The 26,683-nt window shown below is 40.4% G+C and overlaps 1 protein-coding gene across 1 annotated transcript in view; it reads right to left on the bottom strand.

Moving 5' to 3' along the window:
- Positions 1–26,683, bottom strand: part of LRRC36 (leucine rich repeat containing 36) — a 55,001-nt gene that overhangs the window by 20,412 nt on the left and 7,906 nt on the right. Inside the window, exons 2-6 of the mRNA XM_007993993.3 lie at positions 22,331–22,458; positions 17,040–17,232; positions 15,885–15,981; positions 12,828–12,916; positions 71–195 (exon numbers count right to left, since the gene is read on the bottom strand). Coding sequence (XP_007992184.1) covers positions 71–195; positions 12,828–12,916; positions 15,885–15,981; positions 17,040–17,232; positions 22,331–22,458 — 632 coding nt within the window. The remainder of the gene's footprint in view (positions 1–70; positions 196–12,827; positions 12,917–15,884; positions 15,982–17,039; positions 17,233–22,330; positions 22,459–26,683) is intronic.

Raw genomic sequence — 26,683 nt, 5'->3', positions numbered from 1 at the left:
GAGAGACTATTGAATTATCAGTATTAATCACTGACTAGCCAACAGATCAGCAGGAGAGTGAATACATTACCTGTGTCCCCAGTGGGAAGGTGTCTAATTTCTGATCAGGTGTACCATTGTCCTGAGTTGCAGAAGTACTTAGGGAATCCTTTATTTCTCGGTTGGGGAAGGGAATAAAAAGTCCTTTGTTTGAGTCTGTGTTAAAAGAAAAAGCATACAATGAAGCACTGACCAGACTTCAAAAGACAGCATGTCTAATGGAAAGATACTAAAAGGAAAGTCACAAGATTGAGTGCTAGTTCTGGTACCACCACTTGGAGACCACGTGAATTTGAGCAAATCACTTAACTTCTCTACATCTCTCACTTCATTTGGAAAACAGAGATGATAAAGTCTAAACTTTCTATCTCTTAGGGTTGAACCAGGTTAAAACAGGATAATGGATATGAAATGGCTTCATAATTTATGAAGTGCTCAACAGAAACTGAGTGGAAGGCAAATACTTTGCACATTTCCTAAGCTAATAAATAATTAACTTTGATACCAATTAAATAATCTCCAACTACAGGGGGAGATGCTGGGAATAGACTCCTGGTATTACACATCTCCAGGGTACTAATCAGCAGTCAGCACTGATTGACCATATCAAATCAGCTTTTTTTTACCTTACTTTCTCTCTTTTGTAAAAAGAGAGAAACTAAGCTGGGCATGGTGGCTCACACCTGTAATCCCAGCACTTTGGGAGGCTGAGGTGGGCAGACCACTTGAGGTCAGGAGTTCAAGACCAGCTTGACCAACTTGGTGAAATCCTGTCTCTACTAAAAATACAAAAATTAGCTGGGTGTGGTGGTGCACACCTGTAATCCCGGTTGCTCGGTAGGCTGAGGCAAGAGAACTGCTTGAACCCAGGTGGTAGAGGTTGCAGTAAGCCAAGATCACGCCACAGCACTCCAGCCTGGGCGATAGAGCAAGACTCTTTCTCAGGAATAACAAAAAAAAAAAAATCAAATGTATTAGAACACTCTGTATGTTATTTTCGGTGAGATTTGTTTTTTTTTTTTTTTTTAATTTTTACATTAAAAAAAGTTTTAATAGAAACAGGGCATCCCTATGTTGCCCAGGCTGATTTAGAACTCCTGGGCTCAAGCAATCTGCCAGCCTTGGCGTCCTAAAGTGCTGGGATTACATGCGTGAGCCACCAGGCCTGGTAAGATTTGTTTTCTAGTGAAAGAAAAATAATTTTTAAAAAGCAAAGGAACTAGCATTCCATTTTCATTAAAAAATACTGTTAGGGCCAGGCATGGTGGCTCACACCTATAATTCCAGCACTTTGGGAGGCCGAGGTGGGTGGATCACCTGAGGTCAGGAGTTCGAGACCAGCATGGCCAACATGGTAAAACTCCGTCTCTACTAAAAATACAAAAATTAGCCCGGCGTGGATGCCTATAATCCCAGCTACTTGAGAGGCTGAGGCAGGAGAATCACTTGAACCCAGGAGGCGGAGGTTGCTGTGAGCCGAGATCGTGCCATTGCACTCCAGCCTGGGCAACAGAGCGAGACTCCATCTCCAAAAGAAAAGAGAAAATCCCATTAATATTTTGCAGTTCACCTTTCAAATTTTCGTGTTAGTTTAATACATATATTCACAAAAAAGTGACAAATTTTAACTTTTTTCCTGTTTTATAATTTTATTTTTTTTACCAATATTTTTACTGTGATTAGAAAAATTATTTTAAAAATAAAAAGTAAAAATAACAAAAACTATAGCCTAGTTCTGGCCACTTTGGAAACTGTTATCAAGAAGAGCCTGCCAGCAATTCTATTACAGGCCAGGCACAGTGGCTCATGCCTGTCATCCCAACACTTTGGGAGGCCCAGGTGGGTAGATCATTTGAGCCCAGGAGTTCAACACCAGCCTGGGCAACATAGTGAGATCCCCATCTCTATTGAAAATACAAAAATGAGCCAGGCGTGGTGGCACAAGTCCCAGCTACTTGGGAGGCTGAGGTGGGAGGAATCCTGAGCTTGGGAAGTCGAGACTGCAATGAACTGAGATTGTGCCACTGCACTCCAGCCTGAGTAACAGGAGTGAGACAAGAATGACAAGAAAGAGAGAACGATTCTATTAGGCTGTCATATTTGTACAAAGGTTTTTCCACTCTTGATCAATACATTTATTAATTGTAGAATTCTGGGATTTGGGGTCTTCTGGGGGGACTTGAATTAAAACAAAAGTTTTGCTTTTGTTTAAGGAATTTTTTTCCAGCAGGATTATGTAAGAAGACAGTATCAAGAACTTGGGCCTTTGTCAAACAATGCGCTCTTATGCTCACTTTCATCTACTGGTTGTGGCAACAGAAAGCCACTACAAGCCAGTGCAACTGAGAGTAGACAGTGAATAAAGCCAGCCTCTTAAGAACCATCCCTTCCATCCATTTGGGGCTCTAAGATGCTTTCTATTTCTGAATTGCCTTCTGGGACTGAAATGTCCTACTTAAACACAAGATGCTCTTCCAACCACTGGACTTGACAGAACTACTTTTCTGCAAGTGACGTGAGCTATCAACCTTTTTGTTCTCTGGTTCCCACTGCAGTAGTACTACAGAAGAAACAAGGTGAAGCAGAAACTGCTAGTTGTAACACAGTTTTTGTGCGAATGAGAATGGTTAGTAGGCTGTGACTTTGGGTTCAGGCCTCCTCTTACCCTTATCCTGCGGAACAAGACTTTGCAGGTGTTCAAGACCCTGCTCCATCCTGCCTTTCCTTCTACAGCACATATGCTCTTTTCCAGATTCACAGGTTCCTTTTCTTTCAACCTACGTATTGGTTCAAATCCCCTACCGCCTGAACTTCTTGCTGAGTACTCTCATAGTTCTCCTGGGTTTTAGCTATCACTTAAATCTGAGTGACTCTAAATGTAAATCTCTTAACCCTGGTCTCTTTTCTGATGTCTAGACCTAAATTTCCTGAACAGCCCCCAATTAGTGCCCGCACACAACTAAAAAGTCAATATTTTCTTTTTTTTTTTTCCTTGAGACAGAGTCTTACTCTGTTGCCCAGGCTGTAGAGTGCAATGGCACAATCTCGGCTCACTCCACCTCCTGGGTTCAAGTGATTCTCCCACCTCAGCCTCCTGAGTAGCTGGGACCACAGGCATGCACCACCACGCCCAGCTAATTTTTTTGTATTTTTAGTAGAGATGGGGTTTCACCATGTTGGTGAGGCTGGTCTTGAACTCCTGACCTCAAATGATCTGCCCACCTTGGCCTCCCAAATTGTTGGGATTACAGGAGTGAGCCACCGCACCCAGCCAAAAATCAATATTTTCTAGCCAAACTCATTATCTTCATTTCCAGGCCCACTTCTGCTGCTGGTGCCTCCCCCAATCTTGTTATTGGCATTACTATCACCCAATCACTTAAGATACAAACTTGTTATTTGACTCTTACTCATCTGAAATCTCAATTACCAAGTTCTACAGAATCACTCTATAACTGTGTGAGAAGCTTTATTTTAATTGAGATATAATTCATATATCATACAATTCATCCTTTTACAGTGTACAATTCAGTGTTTTTTAGTATATTCACAAAGTTGTACAACTACTACCACTATCTAATTCTAGAATATTTCATCACCCCCAAAGAAACCCCATATCTGTCATTCCCAATTTTTCTCTCCCTTCCATCCTCTGGCAACCAACAATATACTTTCTGTCTCTATGCAATGGCCTATTCTGCAAATTTTATATAAATGGAATCATACAATATATGGCCTTTCTGTCTGGCTTCTTTCACTCAGCCTGATGTTTTCAAAATACATGTTATAGCATGTGTTAGTACTTCATTCCTTTTTAATGCCTGAATATGGATATATCACACTTTGTTTATTCATTCTCCAGTCAATGGCTATTATGAATAATGCTGCTTTCATTCCTGTACAAGTTTTTGTATGAACATAGATTTCCATTTCTCTTAGGTATATACGTAGGAGTGGAACTGCTAGATCAAATGTAACTCTATGTTTAACTTTTTGAGGAACTGCCAGACTGTTTTCCAAAACAGCTGCACAATTTTACTTTCCTACCAGCGATGTATGACGGCTCCAATTTCTGTACATCCTTGACATTGCTTTTTTTTTTTTTTAAGACGGAGTCTGGCTCTGTCGTCCAGGCTGGAGTGCAGTGGCCAGATCTCAGCTCACTGCAAGCTCCGCCTCCCGGGTTAACGCCATTCTCCTGCCTCAGCCTCCCAAGTAGCTGGTACTACAGGCGCCCGCCACATCGCCCGGCTAGTTTTTTGTATTTTTTTGAGTAGAGACGGGGTTTCAACGTGTTAGCCAGGATGGTCTCGATCTCCTGACCTCGTGATCCGCCCATCTCAGCCTCCCAAAGTGCTGGGATTATAGGCTTGAGCCACCGCGCCCGGCTGACATTGCTTTTTTTTATAGCAACTTTTTTAATTGCCAAAACTATTTTATTTTTTATACATATTACTTCATCACTGGATATTAAGCCCAGTATTCAATAGTTATCTTTTCTGCTCCTCCCCTTCCTCCCACGCTCCCAGTCATTGCTTATTAGATGTCCTTTTGATTCTAGTCGGCCTAGTGGATGTGAAGTGGTATCTCCTTATAGTTTTGCTTTGTGATGTTGAGCATCTTTCATGTGCTTTTGGCCAGCTGCGTATCTTCTTTGGAGAAATGTCTATTCAAATTCTCTGCCCACATTTTTTTTTTAATTGGGTTGTTTTTATCTTTTGTTATTGAGTTGTAAGGGTTCTTGTAGAATGAGTTGAGTACATTATTAGCTTATGCCTGTAATCTTAGCACTTTAAGAGGCCGAGGTGGGAGGGCTGCTTCAGGCCAAGAGTTCAAGACCAGCCTGGGCAACATAGCAAGGCCTTATCTCCACACACACAAAAAATAGCTGGGTGCTAAAAAAAAAAAAAAAAAAAAAAAAAAAATTAGTGGTGACATGCCTGTAGTCCCCACTACTCAGGAGGCAGGAATATCACTTAAGCCCAGGAGTTTGAGGTTGCAGTGAGCTATGATTGTGCCACCGTACTGCAGCCTGGGCATGCCACTACCCTCCAGTTTTTTAAAATATAGAATGAATATTAATTAGATCCTACTCAGATATATAGTCTGCAAACATTTTATCCTATTCTGTGGGTTGTCTTTCCACTTTAATAGTGTCCTTTAAAACACAAAAAGATTTTAATTTTTATGAAGTCTTTTGGTTGTTTTTTGTGTCATATCCAAGATATAGGATCACTCTTGAAAAAACAAAACTGATGCCTTACTCTGCCACTATTATGACTAAGTATGTCATATACAACAATCAAGAAAATGAAGCAATTTGTATTCTGAGATCATTTTTTTCTTGTCTTTTTTTATTTTTTTCTTGTCTCAATTTATTTTATTCTTTTTCTTCAGACACAAAATATATCCAGCCCTTAATTCCAAAAGCAAATGTAATTATGACATGTTGTCCAGCCCAGGTTTGAACATCCATATAATCAATGCGATAGGGCAATTTGTTTGAAAATTGTTTTCTATTTGTAATAATAGAGAAACGGGTTTATCATACAGATACAGGGGCAAATAACAGCTACTTCTACTATCAGTAATCCCAGCTGGATGAGGCTCCATTTCACATGTTTGTACAAAGACCCTGCAATCAACGGGAGGCTGAGATCTGGCCAGATCCCCTTCAAGGAAGGACTTGCTGCCCAGCTGCTGGAGGGCACTTCAGCTGTTTGCTCTTCATTCAGAGTCCGTCTTAGCTATCAAGAACCATCTCCTGATGCCATTCTCTTCCAACGACAGTTCACTCCCCGTGACAGAGCTAGGCAGGGTACAAAGGCCCAGACATTTCAGCCTAGGAAGGGACATTCTGAAGGGAAGTTCTTACTCTAGAGCTCTCACTCTGCTTAACCCTCTTTCCTCCCCTTCCTCTCAGTGTTACTCTCAAATAAACATACTGTACCCCAGATTCCACTGAGATAAAAATATAAGAGCAGAAATAACTTGGCTTTCACTAGTCTCCAAAACCATTTCTTTTAAATTGCTAATCACCAATAAAAACAACATAATCCCTGACATTTAAAATATTAATATGTAAAAACTATTGCAGATATGATAATTATTAAAGGTAATTGGTGAGGTGGTTTTTTTCCTATCATGAACAGACTGTGTGTAATCTTAGTAACCTTGTATTTTTCCCCCCTTTAAATAATGGTTGTTTCTTATATTCATAAATTCCATTTTTCTGCAGTTTGAACTACATAGCAAAACACTGCAGGTAAAAATACTTCATGTTTTGTATCCAGGCTTTCTTTTCGTATCCTCCAGGACTTAATTAACCTGTGCTTCCTCATCTGCATTTATTTTACCATTGGCCTCCTAGGACAGGTCCTCATTACCTCCCACTAACTAAATCTAGCTTGAGTTATCTCTCAAAATCACACATTTAAGCATGCCTGGCCTCTAAGAGATCCTTAATTATTACCTATTTTCAAGAGAAGAAAATGAACATAATTAGTAAAGAGGGCCTTTGCAACTTGGCTTTATCTCCAGCCACCAGCTGAGTCAATTTCTTGATCTGTTTCACCTGTCTGCTGCTGCTTTCCCCTCTACATTGCCGCTGCTTTTCTCTCTACCTTTTCCCCTCAACTATGCCCACTGAACTCTATTTGAATGCCCAACTAAAGTGTTGCTTTGTGCAGCCTTTTCCCAGGCCTACAATGAGTACTAACTGCAACCGCCTCTCCTCCATCCCTCTATATCTCTGCCACAGTGAAACTCTTGTCTCATGGTGAAACCTGACTTGTGACCTAATTAGCTGTAATAAATCCCTTCAAAATGGGAGTATGTGAAGATGTGACACTATTTTAATCATGTCCTTGTCTGCCTACCCCCAACACAGGATTTGCCCAGTAGATACTCCTTTGCTGAATTGCTCTCATTTCCACTGACAGAGATTGCTAACTGCCTCTCCCCCATATTCATTATTCCTCCCTTAGAACTCTTCCCATGACAGCCCTAGAGTGTCAACATCTGGATTTCTAAAAGAGAGAGAAATGAACTTCTATCTTGTTCAAGTAACTATTTTGAGAAGTCCCTGCTATTCCAAGCTGATTTTTATTCAGCCAAAACTCCATCATGGCTAAACCAAGAGATGACATGGATCAACATGTTGAAATGGGATGGTTTTCAATGCTAGACACAGGAATGAGCCACTGAGGGTGGCTGTGGTGGATTTTTCCTTGTTATTTTAGAATAAGATATTAGATCAGTATATTTTCAGTAGGACTCTATTTAAAGGCAAATAGAACTGGCAAAAACAGTGAGTTAGGTTGTTTTCAACTAGTACCTACAGGATAAATGTAAATTGTTCTTAGTAAGGCATTCACTGCTCTCCAGAACTTGACCTTCTACCCAACATAAACCTTCCACCCAAACCACACCGACACATAGCTTTCTTCATGACCTACCATGCTCCTTACCACTTCCAGATAGTAATTCACACCAAACCCACCAATCAAAATGTGCTGCTCCTCTTTTCAGGCCATTCCATTGCTGTCTAGCCTGTAAGGTCTGATGGCTTTGTTTCCATATCTGTCATAAAACCTTTCTCCACTGCCCCCAGCACACACTGGGCTTCTGTAGCATGTCACCAGCCACATCAGTGTTTCTCAAGCTCAATGTTCTAATAAACTCTGAGAACAGGAGTCCAGTTTGAGAAACTATAAGAAACTAAACTCAGTATATAAAAAGGCGTCTTAAAAAGATTATATTGGAACAATTTGGCAGTTTCTTACAAAGCTCAACATACTGTTACATGATCTGGCAATCATGTTCTTTGGCAATTACTCAAATGAGTCGAAAACCTATGCCCACACAAAAACCTGCACAAGGTTGTTTATAACAGCTCTAGTCATAATTGCCAAAACTTGGAAGCAACCAAGATGTCTTTCAGTGGGTGAGTGGATAAACTGTGGTACATCCAGACAATAAAATATTATTCAGCACTAAGAAGAAATGAGCTGTCAAGCCATGAAAAGGCATGGGGGAAATTTAAGTGTATATTGCTAAGTGAAAGAAGCCAATCTGAAAGGCTACATACTGAATGATTCCAACTATATGACATTCTGGAAAAGGCAATACTATGGAGACAGTAAAAAGATCAGTGGTTGCCAGGAATTAGAGAGGATGAAGGAATGAATAGGTAAGCACAGAGAATTTTTAGGGCAGTGAAGCTATTTTTGTATGATAGTACAAAAATAGTACAATGGTACAATAGTAGAATAGTAGATACATGTCGTTATACATTCATCAAGCCCATAGAATGTCCAACACCAAGGATGAAACCTAATGTAAACTATGAACTTTGGGTTATAATGATGTGTCAGTGCAGGTTTATCCGATTGTAACAAATGTACCACTCTGGGGCAGGATATTCATAGTGGGGGAGGTTGTGCGTGTGTGCAGGTAGGGTATATGGGAACTCTACTGCCTGCTCAGTGTTGCTGTGAATCTAAAACTGTTCTAAAAAATAAAGTATGTTTTAAAAATCAGATTATTGGCCAGGTGCAGTGGCTCACATCTGTAATCCCAGCACTTTGGGAGGCCCAGGTGTGCGGATCACTTGGGGCTAGGGGTTTTAGACGAGCCTGGCCAACATGGTAAAACCCTATCTCTACTAAAAACACAAAAATTAGCCAGGCGTGGTGGTGCACGCCTGTAATCCCAGGTACTCGGGAGGCTGAGGCATAAGAATCACTTGAACCCGGGAGGTGGAGGTTGCAATAAGCCGAGATGGCACCACTGCACTCCAGCCTGAGCAACCGAGTGAGACTCTGTCTCAAAAACAAAAAAAGTTTCACTAAAATGGATGGGCTTTGGTCTGGGTCATAAAGAACGGTAGGATTTGAGTAAAGCATTACAAGCAGAGGGACAGCATTAGTTTAGGGACAGATGAGGGAGAAAAGAAGGACTATTTGGGGAGGAAGGAGTGGTTTGATTGAGTATTGGACATTGTAGTTGACAAACAGGAGATAAGATTTCAGTTTAGGTTGAAGAGACGAATTACACATTAGAGCTTACGGGAGTCTTATATGCCAAGTAAAGGAGTTTAGACTTAATTTAGTAGGGGAGTAGGAGCCAGAGAAGTTTTTGAGCAGGCAAGCATAATGAATTATCACAGCTGTGTTTTAAGAGAATTAATCTGGCAGCAAAGTACAAAATGAATTGAAGGAGTAAGAGACTGTGAGGCAGTATCATGTAATGGTTAAGAGCACTTTGATGACAGATGGACCAGAGTTTGCCTCCTAGCTCTGCCACTTACTGTAAAACTGGGGCAAGTTATTTCACCTTTTTGGGTCTCAGTTTCCTCACCTGTAGAACCACCTTCAAGGTTGTTGTGAGGATTAACTGAGATAATTAACCATGCCTGGTAAAAAAGACTATCAAGAAATAGAAAGGGGCTGGATGTGCTGTAATCCCAGCGCTTTGGGAGGCCGAGGAAGGCAGGTCACTTGAGGCCAGGAGTTCGAGACCAGACCGATCAACATGGTGAAACCCCTGTCTCCACTAAAAATGCAAAAATTAGCTGGGCACAGTGGCATGCACCTGTAATCCCAGCTATTCCAAAAGCTGAGGCATGAGAATTGCTTGAACTTGGGAGGCAAAGGTTGCAGTGAGCCGAGATCCTGCCACTGCACTCCAGCCTGGGTGACAGAGTTAAGACCCTGTCTCAAAACAACCAACCAACCAAAAAACCAAACAAAAAAAGAATGGAAAGGAAGGCTCGTCAATTGTGGATCATACTATAGGGCATGAACATTCAGCTCAGAGGAGCAGCAGTGGCAAACCCCAACATGATTCTGGGACAGGGTAATGGGAAAGTTGTGGTGATACTGATGAAAGGAGCTGTTTAAGGCTGGGGGAGAGGGGCTCATTTGTTTGTTTGTTTTGGGGGTTATTTGGACATGTTTAGCTTGATAGGCTGTTAGACAGTGGTGATTCCAAGTGTATATTACAAGTTGGTCAACAGAAATATGGGCCTGGTGCAGAGAGAGACCAGTGCAGGTTGTCAAAGCTAGACCAATATATTTAAGATATGAGGAAAGAATATAAAATAAATATAAATAAATAAAACAGGCTGGGCACGTGGCTCACGCCTATTATCCTAACACTTTGGGAGGCTAAGGGGGCAAACTGCTCAAGCTCAGGAGTTCAAGACCAGCCTGGGCAACACAGCAAAATGGCAAAACCCCTCTCTACAAAAAAATACAAAACTTAGCTGTGCATAGTAGCACACACCTGTAGTCCCAGCTACTCAGGAGGCTGAAGTGGAAGGATGGCTTGAGCCCAGGAGGCAGAGGTTGCAGTGAGCTGAGATTGCACCACTGCACCCCAGCCTGGGCAACAGAATGAGTCCCTTCCTCAATAAATAAATAAATAAATAAATGAAACATTTATTTATTTATAAATAAGGCTGTAAAATAGATGAAATCAATAGAGTCAAAGAGAAAAAACAAGAGAGCCCAAAGATGTAGCCTAGGTACGCATATTTTGGGGATATGGGAAGAGAGAGAGGAACCTTTCAAAGACTCAACGATTATGTGGTTAGGAGAATAAGAGGAGGATCCAAGACAATGGAGGTTCACTGCCATTCGAAATGATTGGTGGAAAAACACCAGTGTGAAAAACTGAGCTAGTGAGAGATGTTCTCCAGAAAGTTTTCTCCTAGCCTGTGGCATGGCCATTAACGTGGCATAACCACTTCGATCATATTGGATTACCAACAGTGCTTACTGGCAACACACCCCAGGGAATCCAGCACAAACACAATTTTCAGTGGAAAACAAAGCTCCTTAACGTTTTGAAGTAGCAAAATAAATTTGATATTAAAAAAAAAATCTAGGTAACAGCTGGAGCTTCTAAGAACTTTTAGAAATGGGCCCTCTAGCAAAGCAGTTTGTTCTTAGAAGAGAAAGTGCACTTTCAGACTTTTTAATTGTGTTAATGAAGTAATATGGCATAAATGAAGTCTAATTCAGCTCACACAAAAAAGAGGTTGCCAAATTATGCTTCAATGTGTTTTTCTCTGTCTAGAAATGGATATTTAAATGCCTGTACCTAGAAAAAAAGACTAGGCTGTATACCAAAAGTAGTATACCAAGGAAGGCTGTATACCAAAGCATTAACTAGGACCAAACTGTTGTTTTTCATGATTTTCAGTCTTTTTCAAAATTATTACAATAAAATTGTATCAATTTAAAAATATTAAAAATGCTATTTAAAATGAAATAAAGTAATCCATACTCCCAATATTTATATGTGCTGGGACATCCAAGAAATGAACATTAAAATCACACCTGATTATGTCTTTTTGTTTGTTTTTTGAGACAGAGTCTCACTCTGTTGCCCAGGCTAGAGTGTAGTGGCACAGTCTGGGCTCACTGCAACCCCGCTTCCCGGGTTCAAGCAATTCTCATGCCTCAGTCACTTAAGTAGCTGGAATTGCAAGCATGTGCCACCACACCTGGCTAATTTTTGTATTTTTAGTAGAGATGGGGTTTTGCCATGTTGGCCAGGCAGGTGTTGAATTCCTGGCCTCAGGTGATCTGCCCATCTCAGCCTCCCAAAGTGCTGGGATTACAGGTGTGAGCCACTGTGCCTGGCCTGTGTCTTATTTTACCACAAAATACTGTAAAAATGATTTGTCAATAAATGATAAGAAATCAAGAAAATAAAATACATGTTATAAACCGAAAACCCTTAATGTCTGAACTACAGTGTAGAGTCAATCTACTAAAGTTATTGCTTGGCTTTTAGGAATTGATTTTTAGAGTTTGTATATAATTCACTAGATTCTTCCAAGGGAAGAGGCACTGAGACCGAAGAACATTTTTTCAAGTAAAAGGTCGCTTGATTTATTTGACAGTGCCAAGCTAATCCACAAGGATTCACTGGATGCAACTTCTCTGGTGGAAAGCTTTCTCCCAGCCTGTGGCATGACCATTAAGGTGACATAACCACTTTATTTCTTTTTTCTTTTTATTTTTTTTTAAGACAGAGTTTCACTTTTGTTGCCCAGGCTGGAGTACAATGGCATGATCTCGGCTCACCACAACCTCTGCCTCCCAGGTTCAAGCGATTCTCCTGCCTCAGTCTCTCGAGTAGCTGGGATTACAGTCATGCGCCACCATGCCCGGCTAATTTTGTATTTTTAATAGAGACAGGGTTTCTCAATGTTGGTCAGGTTGGTCTTGAACTCGCGACCTCAGGAGATCTGTCCGCCTCAGCCTCCCAAAGTGCTGGGATTACAGGCGTGAGCCACCGTGCCCAGCCTGGCATAACCACTTTAACCATATTGGCTTATCAACTGTATTTCCAGGAACATAGTAAACATTTCCCCAGGAATATGTCCCAAACACAAGAGATTCTGCAGCTGCAAAGGTTCTTGGTTGGGCAGCCCAGGAAGCCCAGGGTGTGAGCTGGATGTATGCATATGAGTCGCCAGTCTCTAATGAAATCAATCACTGATGTAATTTTCTGGGTATACTAATGATGTAAAGTGATGTAAATGAAATTGAACTCTCCAAGTACAGCTTGTGGTTTGATGGGCTCTGGGTTAGGCCTGCTCTGTAAGGTCCTTCTGGCAGTGAGAGGAGGGAAGAAAAACACAGTCAGTAAACCTGTGCTTGCTTCAAATCTGTTCTTTCTCAACTATGTGTCTTCATCTTACCCAATATTGGCTACGGCAGCTGAGATAACTGATGATTTAATCATTTTATAATCACAGGGAGAAAACTTACCCATTTCAATCCTGTTGTCAACATTAGCACTGACTTTTGATGCAGAGCTCTCACCTGTTACACAGTTTTTCATTGCCTTCTCCCTAGAACTGCCACATAGAATAATTTATTTACAACTCAAAACAAAAAAAAAACAAAAAACAAAAAAAAGAAGGCTTCTGAGATCACCAGTAAATGCTATTTAGAAAACATTTTATGGTGATCGGATTTTTCTTAAATGCTCTAGAACATATTAATTTAATTATGTTTCGGCTGGGCGCAGTGGCTCACCCCTGTAATCCCAGCACTTTGGGAGGCTGAGTCAGGTGGATCACCTGAGGTCAGGAGTTCAAGACCAGCCTGGCCAACATGGCGAAACCCCGTCTCTACTAAAAATACAAAAACTGGCCAGGCGTGATGGCGGGTGCCTGTAGGCCCAGCTACTCAGAAGGCTGAGGCAGGAGAATCGCTTGAATCCAGGAGGCAGAGGTTGCAGTGAGCCGAGATCGTGCCACTATACTCTAGTTTGGGTGACACAGCGAGACTCCGTCTCCAAAAAAATAAAAATTTCACAAACATTTCAGTTAAAGCCATACTTTATAAGAAAAAGTAATATTTATCCTGGGAAATATGAGAGAAGGACACTATAGTTCAGCCTATAAAGTGTGAAAGCCAGAAGATTTAGAACTTAGATACTCTGTTTTCTTGACACATACTTAGATCTGAATTATTGAGGGAGTAGGATAGTTTCTTTCTAATTAAAACACTCATAGTTAGGACACAGAAAGGAAGATTCTGCTGCCAAGAATTATAGAGGAGACAACTATAGCCGTTAGTTAGAAAAGCAAAGAAAGACAGGTAGGTACCTTGGGTAGTACAGTAAGTACACAAAGCCTAGGCTGTAAGTATCAGATGCTTTATAATCACCATTTCATGTAATCATAAAAGGCCCCCTACTGGTTATTATTTCCATTTTATAGGTGGGGGAACTGGGACTCAGAAAGGCTTAAAAAAAAAAAAAAAACTTCACCCAAGGTTAGAGAATTTATAAGATATTAATGTTAATACAGGGGTACCTGAGTAACATTTTGCCTCCAGTTTTGCAATCATTATATGGTAACTAAACAGATAAATGATGGAATTAATTTATCTGTTTATTAGAAAGTTTATTCAGTTACACATTAATTAATCTCTGTATTTTTGTAGTGAATGGTACCCAATGCATTTAAAATAGAAATTAATCCATAAGATATATATACAATATTTTAGAAGCATTCAATTTCTGTCTAAAGAAGAGTGACTATTCTATGCAAAGAAACCTCAATAAATCTGATTTTTAAAAATAGGAAACTGGCTGGGCGCGGTGGCTCAAGCCTGTAATCCCAGCACTTTGGGAGGCCGAGACGGGCGGATCACGAGGTCAGGAGATCGAGACCATCTTGGTTAACACAGTGAAACCCTGTCTCTACTAAAAAATGCAAAAAACTAGCCGTGCGAGGTGGCGGGCGCCTGTAGTCCCAGCTACCCAGGAGGCTGAGGCAGGAGAATGGCGCAAACCCAGGAGGCGGAGCTTGCAGTGATCTGAGATCCGGCCACTGCACTCCAGCCTGGGCGTCAGAGCGAGACTGCGTCTCAAAAAAAAAAAAAAAAAAAAAAAAAAGAAACTAAGAAAAAATAGGAAACCAAGAATGTTCACTGAAGTCTGCACTATAAAACATACAATGGATCAAAGCAGAGACAGGCAAAAGTCACTGGGAAAGGAAAGGATCTCAAGCCAATGGGCATTGACTTCATTCATTCATCATTCAATACATTATTTCTTAGCATCGTCTGTATTCCAGACATGGTTCTAGCAACTAGGGATACTGTAATAAGCAAGACCAACAAGATCCTTGTTCTCATGGAGTTTATGTTCTAGTAGTAAAGGTAAAAGCAATAAACAAACAAAAGACTTATTCTGGAGAATAATATAAGAATAATGTTGTGGGGACATGTTCATGATATCTTGTTAAATTAAAAATGGTGAGCTAGGCATTGGTGTGCACCTGTAATCCCAGCTACACAGGAGGCTGAGGCAGCAGAATCACTTGAACCCGGGAGATGGAAGTTGTAGTGAGCCAAGATCGCACCGCTGCACTCCAGCCTGGGTGACAGAGCAAGACTCCGTCTCAAAAAGAAAAAAAACAAAAACAAAAAAAAGGATATTTACCAGAATATAATGAAGGTTTCTTTCTGAATGGTAGTATTATGAATTACTTACTTTATGCCTTGTGTTTTTTCTCTGTACCTTCCAAATTCTCAATAATAAGCATGTATTACCTTTGTCATCAGAAAAAAATACTGATATATCTATGTGTCTATAGTACAAAAGATATCTGGAAGGATGTATACCAAACATTACTAATAGTTAACTCTCAGTTGTAGGATATGAAGTGACTTTGACTTTTTTCAGTGTACTTTTCTGTATTATTAAAATTGTAATGGACTACTATCTATTTTTTAAAAATAATAAAGCTACTTTTTAAAAAGCATAGGTTTGGGGGTAGAAGATAATGGTACCTTCTTTTGAGAGGATTTTAGTAACAAGAAATGGACAAAGCTACCATTCAGAAATGTTAAGAGTCTCAAAGTTTATTCACTTTTTGTTTTGAAGAGAAATGCTTCTCTTCCCTTCCTTTAACAAATTTATCTCTAACAATCTTGCCCATGGTAATGTAATCCTAATTCAATAGGAAAAGATCAGGAACTGATTGATAACTCTACCACGAAAGAGTTGGTAAGCATTTATAGGAATAAGTAATCTCATAATATCCCTATCTATAACCTGTGAACAACAACTTTAGAGAATTTATAACAATTATACCCAAAGTTCAAGAAAACAGGGATGTACCCACTGAGGGCCAGATTATCATCCCAGATAAATCTCAGCTTTTGCAGAATAAATACTTTTATTTCTGATCTGAGGATTCTTACAATTTGTGGGAAATTTCTGTTGGAAAATGAAGAAAGCTAAGCAGGACTTCACTATTTCCTATGTCCAGAACCAAACTTTAAAAATTTTGTAAAGAATCTTCTTACCTTTTTTCCACCTCTAAAAGAAAATTTTCACTGTTGCCCAACTGACTAAAATGCAGCTTGGCAGCTTTTCTCTCACCTTCACGTACAGTTCGGTCATCTGGAGGCAAAAACCATGGTCTGAGCATGTTTCTTTTTTTGGCATAACCATACTAGTAGTTAATCAGAAAACCATATTCACAGAGGAAAAAATAAGACCAGTCTCATCTTGGTGTGTTAGAGACAGGTCATAAAATAATGCTATTATGTTGTCACTGGAGCAGGCAGTAACTCAGGGAGACTGCGGGGAGCCATAGCAACCACTGCCTCACAGTTGTAACTACCCTTCAGGAAAGCAGAGTTTGGACAGTAAACAATTCAAAGGCCTAATGTTAGGGCAGAAAGTCATACCATTGTCTGAAAGAGTTTACTTAGGTTCCCTACAATGAGTTTCCCAGGACCATGTGAAATCCAATTTTGTATCAATAAGAAATGTATACTCAACAATAAAATTATAAGAAAGTCCAGCCTGGGCAACATGATGAAACCCCATCTCTACAAAAAATACAAAAATTAGCTGGGCATGGTGGCGCATGCCTTTAGTCCCAGCTACTTAGGAGACTGAAATGGGAGAATTGCTTGAGCCCAGGAGGTCCAGGCTGCAGTGAGCCAAGATCATGCCGCTCCACTCAAGCCTGGGCAACAGAGTGAGACCCTGTCTCAAATAAATAAATAAATAAATAAATAAATAAATAAATAAATAAAGTAAAATAATAAGAAAATACAGACCAGCTCATTTGAAGGAATATTTCTTGTTTCTTGCCAACTAAGTCCCAAATAAATTGTATTAGCTTTCTATTGCTAATACAGTTGCAAAGTTGGGGCACCTGGAAAAATAATTCTCAACCTGGAAATTTTGTGTTGAGGAGGAAGGGGAGGTGAAACCATCAACTGAAGAAAACTAAAGCTGGAAGTAACTGATAAAATCATAGACTGTCATTCAATAAACAATAAAAGAACTCGTATTACATCCTGCCAACACAAAAGAGTTACATAAATATTCGACTAATAAACAAATATATCCTGCCAGTGCACACTCTGGGCCAACATCCAAAAGGTTAAGGGGCAGCTGATTTAAAGTTAGATTCTGTGGAAAAGAACAGAGAAGGAAGGTCTTACCTAATTTCTCCAGAGTTTGTAGTGTGTATACAGCAAAGAGCCTATAATCTGTATCTTTCCTTACAACAGGATTAAGTCTCAAATCCAGTTCTTTGAGGAAGGGTAACGGTTGTAGACGGGACACTTCCACTAATGAAGGAATGTTGTTATAATATAAATTCAGGTCTTGTAGTGAACATAAATACTGGATTCCCTACAAGGAAAACATCACATTATGAAATGGCATATTGGTAAAGACTAGGAACCTCATAGATAAAGGTGGAAATATATGTTACTTTCCATCCTTAAACATGTTATCTGAGTCCCCAGTGAGAAAGGCAGGGCTGGAACTCCCACTTAACTTGTCTGAAAATAAGACCACAGCAGTCCATGAGCACTGGGTGTTCCATACATTAAATAATTCACATATATAATACATTTCCTTCTTTACAAAATCTGACATTCAAATATCTGCAGTCAATTCTCCACTGCTGTTGGCTCTCCAATTATTCTCCCAATGCAATCCAATCCTTCACAGTGGTTTCCCAGTGGCCACATTAGCATTCTCTCACTTTTGTCCCAACCCCTCTCCTGATGCCACAAGCACCTTAATTTACAAGAAGGGAGGTAAGCAAAAAAGCTGGTTCTAGGGGAAAGGGGCATGGTTTAAAAAAAAAAAAAAGTGTGTGTGTGTGTTGTGTTGTGTTCTTATATCTCAGTGCCTCACTTATATGGTCAAAGGACTATTTAGGGAAACAAAACAATGCTATCTCCAAGTCCTCCCTCCTGGACCAGTCTAGGCTTCCTCTTGCCTTTGTTTTCCTCTTCAGAGTTCCTGCTACCACACAAGCTTCCCATTTAATCAATCAGTCAGATCTCCTTTGCAGAAATGTTCTTCCTTGTTCAGTTCTCCTTCTGTGGATTTAACAACCCCACCCTCTACCTAACTGGCAACACTACAATCAGGACTGGCAAACTTGAGAGGAAAAGCCACAATTTTCTTCCTCTGTTGAAACCTGCTATTGAAAAGATTTATTTCATCTTTATGTATTTAGCTAGTTAGCTGCTTTTGCCCAATACTAAGTTTCAGGACAATTTCAAAACATGTACATATATGTATAATCGCGTACTTTTTTTTTTTTTTTTTGAGACAGCATACCACTCTATTGCCCAGGCTGGCGTGGGCGTGATCAGAGCTCACTGCAGCCCTGACTTCCTGGGCTCAAGTGATCCTCTCGCTTCAGCCCCTGAGTAGCTGGGAATACAGGCATGTGCCACCACACCTGGCTAACTATTTTTTTATTTTTAGTAGAGACAACATCTCACTATGTTGCCCAGGCTGGTCTTGAACTCCTGAGCTCAAGCAATTCTCCTGCCTTGGCCTCCCAAAGTGTTGGGATTACAGGCATGAGCCACTGTGCCTGGTTAATCATATACTTTTAATAGTAAAAATGAAAAAAAAAAAAGAGTAAAAATGCTTTTCATAAAAGGAATTCTTTCACTGATAATTATTTCAGAAAGGTGAAATTATTTTCCATCATGTATTTATAAAATGATGTTTTTATTCTCCTCTCATTTAAAATTATCATTTTCTCATTGCAAGAAATTTAGAAAATTCAAAGACACAAAACATTCCCAACACAACCCTGTTTATACTTTGATGAATTTCTTTCTTTCTTTTTTTTTTTTTTCCTCCAATTCCATTAACTTCCATATTGTTAATGGGTCAGTGGTGAGGAATAGCTATCAGTGCCCTTGGCCTCACTCTTAGGGCAGTGCACCATTAGGACTGTCTTTCATTGTCTAATGGCCCAGCTCAACTTTTTTTTTTTTTCTGAGACAGAATCTTGCTCTGTCACCCAGGCTGGAGTGTAGTGGCACGAACATGGCTCACTGCAGCCTTGAACTCCTGGGGCAAGGGATCCTCCTGCTTCAGTCCCCCAAATAGCTGGGATTATAGGCATGCACCACCAACTATGGTTTTTGTTTGTTTGTTTGGTTTTGTTTTGTAGAGACAGGGTCTTGCTCTGTTGCCCAGGCTAGTCTCAAACTCCTTGCCTGAAGTGATCCTCCTGCCTCAGCCTCCCAAAGTGCTGGGATTATAGACATAAACCACCACACTTGGCTCAAGTAATCTTTTAAAGTCTCTCAGTGTAAAATTAAGGAAATACGGCTGGGTGTGGTGGCTTACGCCTGTAATCCCAGCACTTTGGGAGGCCAAGATGGGTGGATCACGAGGTCAGGAGATTGAGACCATCCTGGCCGAGATCGACACCATCCTGGCTAACATGGTGAAACCCCGTCTCCACCAAAAATACAAAAAAAAAAAAAAAAAAAATTAGCTGGGCATGGTGGTGGGCACTTGTAGTCCCAGCTACTCAGGAGGCTGAGGCAGGAGAATGGCGTGAACCTGGGAGGCAGAGCTTGCAGTGAGCCAAAATCACGCCACTGCACTCCAGCCTGGGCAACACAGTGAGACTCCATCTCAAAAAAAAAAAAAAAGAATTAAGGAACACTTTCTTATCCTCTCACTTTCACCAGTTGGCATGAATTTATGTATTCCCCAAAGTTACACTACGAATAATCAAATAATCACAAAACATTTTCTCCCAGGAAAATTAAACAAAGGGATTCAGAACTGTTAAAGATTAATATAAAATCACAGATGCGGCTGGGTGTGGTGGCTCATGCCTGTAATCCCAGCACTTTGGAAGGCTGAGGTGAGCAGATCACCTGAGGTCATGAGTTCGAGACCAACCTGGCCAACATGATGAAACCCTGCCTTTACTAAAAATACAAAAATTAGCTGGGTGTGGTGGTGGGCACCTGTAATCTCAGCTACTCAGGAGGCTGAGTCACGAGAATCTCTTGAACCTAGGAGGCGGAGGTTGCAGTGAGCCGAGATCACACCACTGTATTCCAACCTGGGCGACAGAGACTCTGTCTCAAAAAAAATAAATAAATAAAATCATAGATGCAAAAAATATAGAAAATTAACATTACTGAGTGCTTTCTATATGCCAAGCACTGCACCAGGAGTCTTATATATGTTCTATTTGATTACATGTGTTAACTTGATTTTTTTTTTTTTGAGACGGAGTCTCACTCTGTTGCCCAGGCTGGTGTGTAGTGGTACGATCTTGGCTCACTGCAACCTCCGCCTCCCAGGTTCAAGCAATTCTCCTACTTCAGCCTCCCAAGTAGCTGGGACTACAGGAGCTCGCCACCACACCTGGCTAATTTTTGTATTTTTAGTAGAGATGGGGTTTCACCATGTTGGCCAGGCTGGTCTCGAACTCCTGACCTCGTGATCCACCTGCCTGGGCCTTCCAAAGTGCTGAAATTACAGGCATTAGCCACCATGCCCAGCCAACTTGATTTTTTTTTTTTGAGACGGAGTCTTGCTCTATTGCCCAGGCTGGAGTGTAGTGGCACGATCTCGGCTCACTGCAAGCTCCACCTCCTCGGCTCACGCCATTCTGCCTCAGCCTCCCCAGCAGCTGGGACTACAGGTGCCCACCACCATGCCTGGCTAATTTTTTTGTATTTTTAGTAAAGACAGGGTTTCACCGTGTTAGTCAGGATGGTCTCCATCTCCTGACCTCGTGATCCGCCCACCTCGGCCTCCCAAAGTGCTGGGATTACAGGCGTGAGCCACTGCACCTGGCCGATTTTTAAAAATAGAGATAGGGTCTCACTATGTTGCTCAGGCTGGTCTTGAACTCCTGGGCTCAAGCAATCTGCCTGCCTCAGCCTTCCAAAGCACTGGGATTACAGGTGTGAGTCACCATGCCTAGCTCTAATTTGATTAATTTTCATAAGTTTTTCACCCATTTTACAGAAGTAGAAAGAAAGGAAGTATAAAAAAAATTAAAGCAATGTTCACTTAATTATTTAACCTGAAAAAGAATAAACAAACAAAAGAGGAGACCTAAGCAACTCTAAACTAATACTTTCTTTTTATATTTTATCTTGTCATTTTTCAAATTGGATCCTATCACCTGTGAAAGAACTAATCCTTTCTGAAACTAATAGGCCAAATATAAATGGCTGCTAAAAAATAGTCTAAAGACCTAGTTGAACTTGGAGTTGCTGATGTTAGAGTCCTAGATGGAAATTTGATCTTTTTGGGGCTTTTAATCTTTTAGGGCCTTAGCTAAACCTTGGGATTGGGTCCGGATGTGTTGTTGAACAAATATCCCCTAGGAAGTGCAAAACTGGTAGATGACCCAGAAGATCGGTAACTAATCCTGGATAGCATCTGTGAGTCTTTGTCACCCTCAATCTTGCATAGAAGGGCTTTGCCAAGACAGGTACAGAGCTTGGGCAAAATGGGAACATGTTGAAGAAGCAGTATTTGAGGGTCTACCAAAAGAAAACAAAACTTCCATCTCTGTGTGCACACTTACATTTGTAGAGTTCTTTGTGCATGTTTGCTAATCCACACACACACTGTTCATGCTTGGTCCCTCCTGCCTTCCTATACTGTCCTCTGCTCCACCATCCCCTGACTTAAATTTTTCCAAGACTACACCTTCCTTCTCCTCATAGAAAAAACCCACAACAACAACACAGGCCAGTGTTTCTCCATGTATGCTCCATGTACCACTAATCCCCTGAGTATGTCCTGAGCCTACCCTAGACCTACTAAATCAGACCAACTCTCACAGTAGGGACTGAGAATCTGTACTTTTACAAGTGTTCTTCATAATTTTTATACACATTAAAATTTATGCATTTGCCCTAGACAGTGATATCTTAATATACTTTTCCCAGAGTATAAAATAAATTCCCCTCCCAATATTTTAAAACAAACAATTTAAAATATACTGCAAAGTTGAAATAATTTTTTTTTTTTTTTTTTTTTTTTTTATTTTTTTATTTTTTTTTGAGACGGAGTCTCGCTTCGTCGCCCAGGCTGGAGTGCAGTGGCGCAATCTCGGCTCACTGCAAGCTCCGCCTCCCGGGTTCACGCCATTTTCCTGCCTCAGCCTCCCGAGTAGCTGGGACTACAGGCGCCCACCACTGCGCCCGGCTAATTTTTTCTATTTTTAGTAGAGACAGGGTTTCACCATGGTCTCGATCTCCTGACCTTGTGATCCGCCCGCCTCGGCCTCCCAAAGTGCTGGGATTACAGGCGTGAGCCACCGCGCCCGGCCTGAAATAATTTTATAATAAATAATTAAACTTAGTTGGGAATCATTTACAGGGAAGGTCCGATATTCCCCAGGATGACATGATCTATCTCTTATTTCTTCCCATCAAAAAAATAAATTGGGCAGACCTGGCTGGTCATAGAATATAGAACTTACCTTAAGGCTAGTGATCAAATTCCTTGATAAATCTAAGGATCGGAGATTTTTAAAATTTCTGAAGGCATCACCAATGGAATGGATTTTTCCAGCATAAGATCCCTGCAATGAAAGAGACTCCACCAGTTCTGAAAAGAGATCATCAGTAGATATATTATGATCCCTGCTTGGATAAACAGCAGAGTCAGTGAAAGTAGGCCTTTCTTCCTCCCATATCTCAACTGTGAAAGGCCCTACATCCAAGCCTCATAAGATCAGATCTTCTTTTTAAAAGCAGCAATATGGTCTAATATAGTGACATTGAACGTTAGTTTTATAGAGCCCTTGAATTTTTCTAATTTCCCTGAACGATGTACTAAAAGTCTCCAAAAGTTCTCGAAACAAAATTGCAAAAGATATTCAGCAACCCCACTTCTAGGATTCAGCCCTATGGATAATAGCCACAAAATTTTGGCAGGTTATATAAAATATAGCACAAGGATATCAATTTCAGAGAGGTTTTAAGATAGTAAAAAAAATCAAAAAGAAAGAAATAGAAAACTGTCAAAGGTCCATCAGTAGAAAAATATAACTAGACACCAAATAATAGTACATTGATACAAAAGACAATATACTACATCTGTGACCTTGTTCAAGCCAACCTCTCTATGCATCAGTTTCCTCATCTGTAAAATGGGGGTAACAATGGTACTTAATTCATAAGGTGTTACAAGAATTAAATTAATATATATGTACAAAACATACAACAGTGCCTGGCCACATGGTAAGTGCTACACAAGTGTTAATTACCATAACACAGCCGTTAAAAAGAATGAGGTAGATTTATAGATGCTCACACAGAAAGATCTCTAAGAAATTAAGTGATGGAAAATATGACTTTTTTGCATGTATAACTTTTTAAAGAGAGAGAGAATGTGTATGTGTGTATGTATATATGTATATATGTATATGCTACACACACACACACACATATATATGAGAAAAAGTAGAGAAAAGTCAACTAGACTTCTTTTTTCTGTTTTTTTGAGATGGAGTCTCACTCTTTCGCCCAAGCTGGAGTGCAGTGGTGTGATCTCAGCTCACTGCAACCTCCACCTCCAGAGTTCAAGTGATTCTCTTGCCTCAACTTCCCAAGTAGCTGGGAATACAGATGTGCACCACCACACCCAGCTAATTTTTGTATTTTAGTTAGAAATGGGGTTTCGCTAAGCTGCTCTTGAACTCCTGACCTCAGGTGATTAACCAGTCTCAGCTTCCCAAAGCGCTGGGATTATAGGCATGAGCCACTGAGCCTGGGCATCAACTAGACTACTAACAGCACTGAAAAGAGGAGAACCTCAAAATTGTCAGTAAGAACTCACTAGCAAGGATGGTAGGCCAAACTGAGAATAGCAACCAAAACTGGAAGAGAGTTCTACAGAATCCAATTTGCAGATAAGTGCCAGGAGACTGCATTGAAATGAGATCTTAAGGTGCTAGAGAAGTCTGGGTCCTATAAACTTTATTTTATTTTATTATTTATTTATTTATTTATTTATTGAGATGGAATCTCACTCTTGTCACCCAGGCTGGAGTGCAGTGGTGCGATCTTGGCTCACTGCAACCTCCACCTCCTGGGTTCAAGTGATTCTCCTGCCTCAGCCTCCCAAGTAGGTGGGATTAAGGTGTGCACCACCATGCCTGGCTAATTTTTGTACTTTTAATAGAGACAGGGTTTCACCATGTTGCCCAGGCTGGTCTCGAACTCCTGAACTCAGGTGATCCGCCTGCCTTGGCTTCCCAAAGTGGTGGGATTACAGGCGTGAGCCATCCTGCCCAGCCCCCATAAGCTTTAAAAAGTCATAAACCAAAGATTCCTTTCAGGACAAGACCCATACCAGGGAGAAATTAGTGGGAGTAGAATCTACATTGAATGGAGCAGGGACATAGATGCAAAGGAAATAAAAGGTCCAGATATGAATAGGGGAGGGAAGCGGAGTGGACGGATCTCAGGAAGCATGTAGTATTTTACACTACTTTGTGAACACAACAGAAGAGGGAGATCCAAAACCTTGAAACTAAAAAAGCTATTCTGGCCCATCTTTCCCACCTAAAAGTGTACGAAAACTTAACTGCACTTAAAGAGCCACAGAAAAGGATTATAGTCAAATCTTATATGAGGCTATTATTTTTTTAAAAGGAGCAGAATAATATCCCTAAAATTAAAAGCACTCCAGAAAGATACATCCACAAATGAAAACTGTAACTTAATATTTCAAAACAAGCTTAAAGACATCATAGCAATGTAGCAGCTCTCAAAGTATGGTCCCTAAACCCCTGGAGGTCCCTGAGACATGTACAGGGCTCCACAAAGTTAAAACTACTTTAAAAAAAGTATTTTCATGATAATACGAAGACACTAATTGCCTTTTTTTTTTTTTTTACAGTATTAATATTTACACTTACAGTACAAGAGCAACAGCTATTGGCACCTTAAGAATGAATCATGGCTAGGTGTGGTGGCTTATGTCTGTAATCCCAACACTTTGGGAGGCTGAGACGGGCAGATCACTTGAGGTCGGGAGTTCAAGACCAGCCTGACCAACACGGTAAAATCGCATCTCTACCAAAAACACAAAATTTAGCCAGGCATGGTGGCACATGCCTGTGGTCCCAGCTACTCAGGAGGCTAGGGCAGGAGAATCGCTTGACTCCAAGAGACAGGGGTTGCAGTGAGCCGAGATCGCACCACTACACTCCAGCCTGGGCGACACAGCGAGACTCTGTCTCAAGAAAAAAAAAAATTCAGCTTCCAGGCAGAAATTAGAAATTTGAAAAGCTTATAACTGCCACCATGAACTTGACAGCTTCTCAACCCTTGAAAGATTTTTCAAATGACATTGATGATGATATTAACAAACATGATTTTTAAACATCATATAATCAAATTTGTCAATATTTGGAAGATCTATGTAACTTGGTGAGTCAATATTTTCAAATGACCAATGCGTAATGTTACAAAATCATGCATGGGTAAAAGATTCATCCATATGTAAGATATACCAGTAGATTTTGAAGTAACAGTACAAAAATTTCATTGATGTTATTTCAGATTCCACATTCAACTAAACTTTTTTTTTTTTTTTTTTTTTTTGAGACGGAGTCTCGCTCTGTCGCCCAGGCTGGAGTGCAGTGGCGCAATCTCGGCTCACTGCAAGCTCCGCCTCCCGGGTTCACGCCATTCTCCTGCCTCAGCCTCACATTCAACTAAACTTTAAGAAACTATCACTTATCCTGTTTTCATATTGTATCAAAGAATAATATAAAAAATTCGATGAAAGACTATTAAAATATTCCTTCCTTTTCTAACTACATTTCTGTATGAGGCCAGACTTTTTTCACGCAAAAGATTTCAAGCAAAACAATATATCATAACACATTAAATACAGAAGCAGGTATGAGAATCTAGCTGTCTTATTTTAACCAAAACATGAAGGAGGTTTGTAAGAATATAAATCAGTTATACTTTCTTCACTGTTTTTTTATTTTGGGAAATATAGTTATTTTTCATAAAAATATTTATATTAACATACAATGTCTATGTTATGGTTACCTATTAATAAATTAAGAAATATTTTAAATTTTTCTCAGTTTTAATTTCTGTATGGTAGATATTAGTAGATACAGTCCACATTAACAAAAGCTCTTTGAGGTCCTCAATAATTTTTTTTTTTTTTTGAGACGGAGTTTCACTCTTATTGCCCAGGCTAGAGTGCAATGGTGCCATCTCAGCTCACCACAACCTCTGCCTCCTGGGTTCAAGCAATTCTCCTGCCTCAGCCTCCCAAGTAGCTGGAATTACAGATATACGCCACCACATCCAGCTAATTTTGTATTTCTAGTAGAGATAGAGTTTCCCATGTTGGGAATTCCCAACCCCAGGTAACCCACCCTCCTCGGCCTCCCAAAGTGCTGGGATTACAGGCATGAACCACCATGCCCAGCCCTCAATAATTTTTTAAGGTGTAAAGGGATCTTGAGACCCAAAAATGTGGGAATTAACTGAAAAATGTAAATTAGACAAATTCAGAAAGATGATTAAAAAGGAAAAAAAAAAAGATTTGAATATAGAGAAGGCAGAATTCAAGAAATAATAAAAATTAGGCCGGGTGCAATGGCTCATGCCTATAATCCCAGAACTTTGGGAGGCAGAGGTGGGTGGACCACCTGAGGCCAGGAGTTCGAGACCAGACTGACCAGCATGGCAAAACCCTGTCTCTACTAAAAATACAAAAAAAATTAGCCGGGCCTGGTGGCACACGCCTATAATCCCAGCTACTCAGAAGGCTGAGGCAGGAGAATCACTTGAACCCA

Source organism: Chlorocebus sabaeus, chromosome 5 (genome assembly GCF_047675955.1).
Source record: "Chlorocebus sabaeus isolate Y175 chromosome 5, mChlSab1.0.hap1, whole genome shotgun sequence".
In the NCBI taxonomy this organism is placed as follows: domain Eukaryota; kingdom Metazoa; phylum Chordata; class Mammalia; order Primates; family Cercopithecidae; genus Chlorocebus; species Chlorocebus sabaeus.
This window is presented reverse-complemented; position numbering and strand designations above follow the sequence as displayed.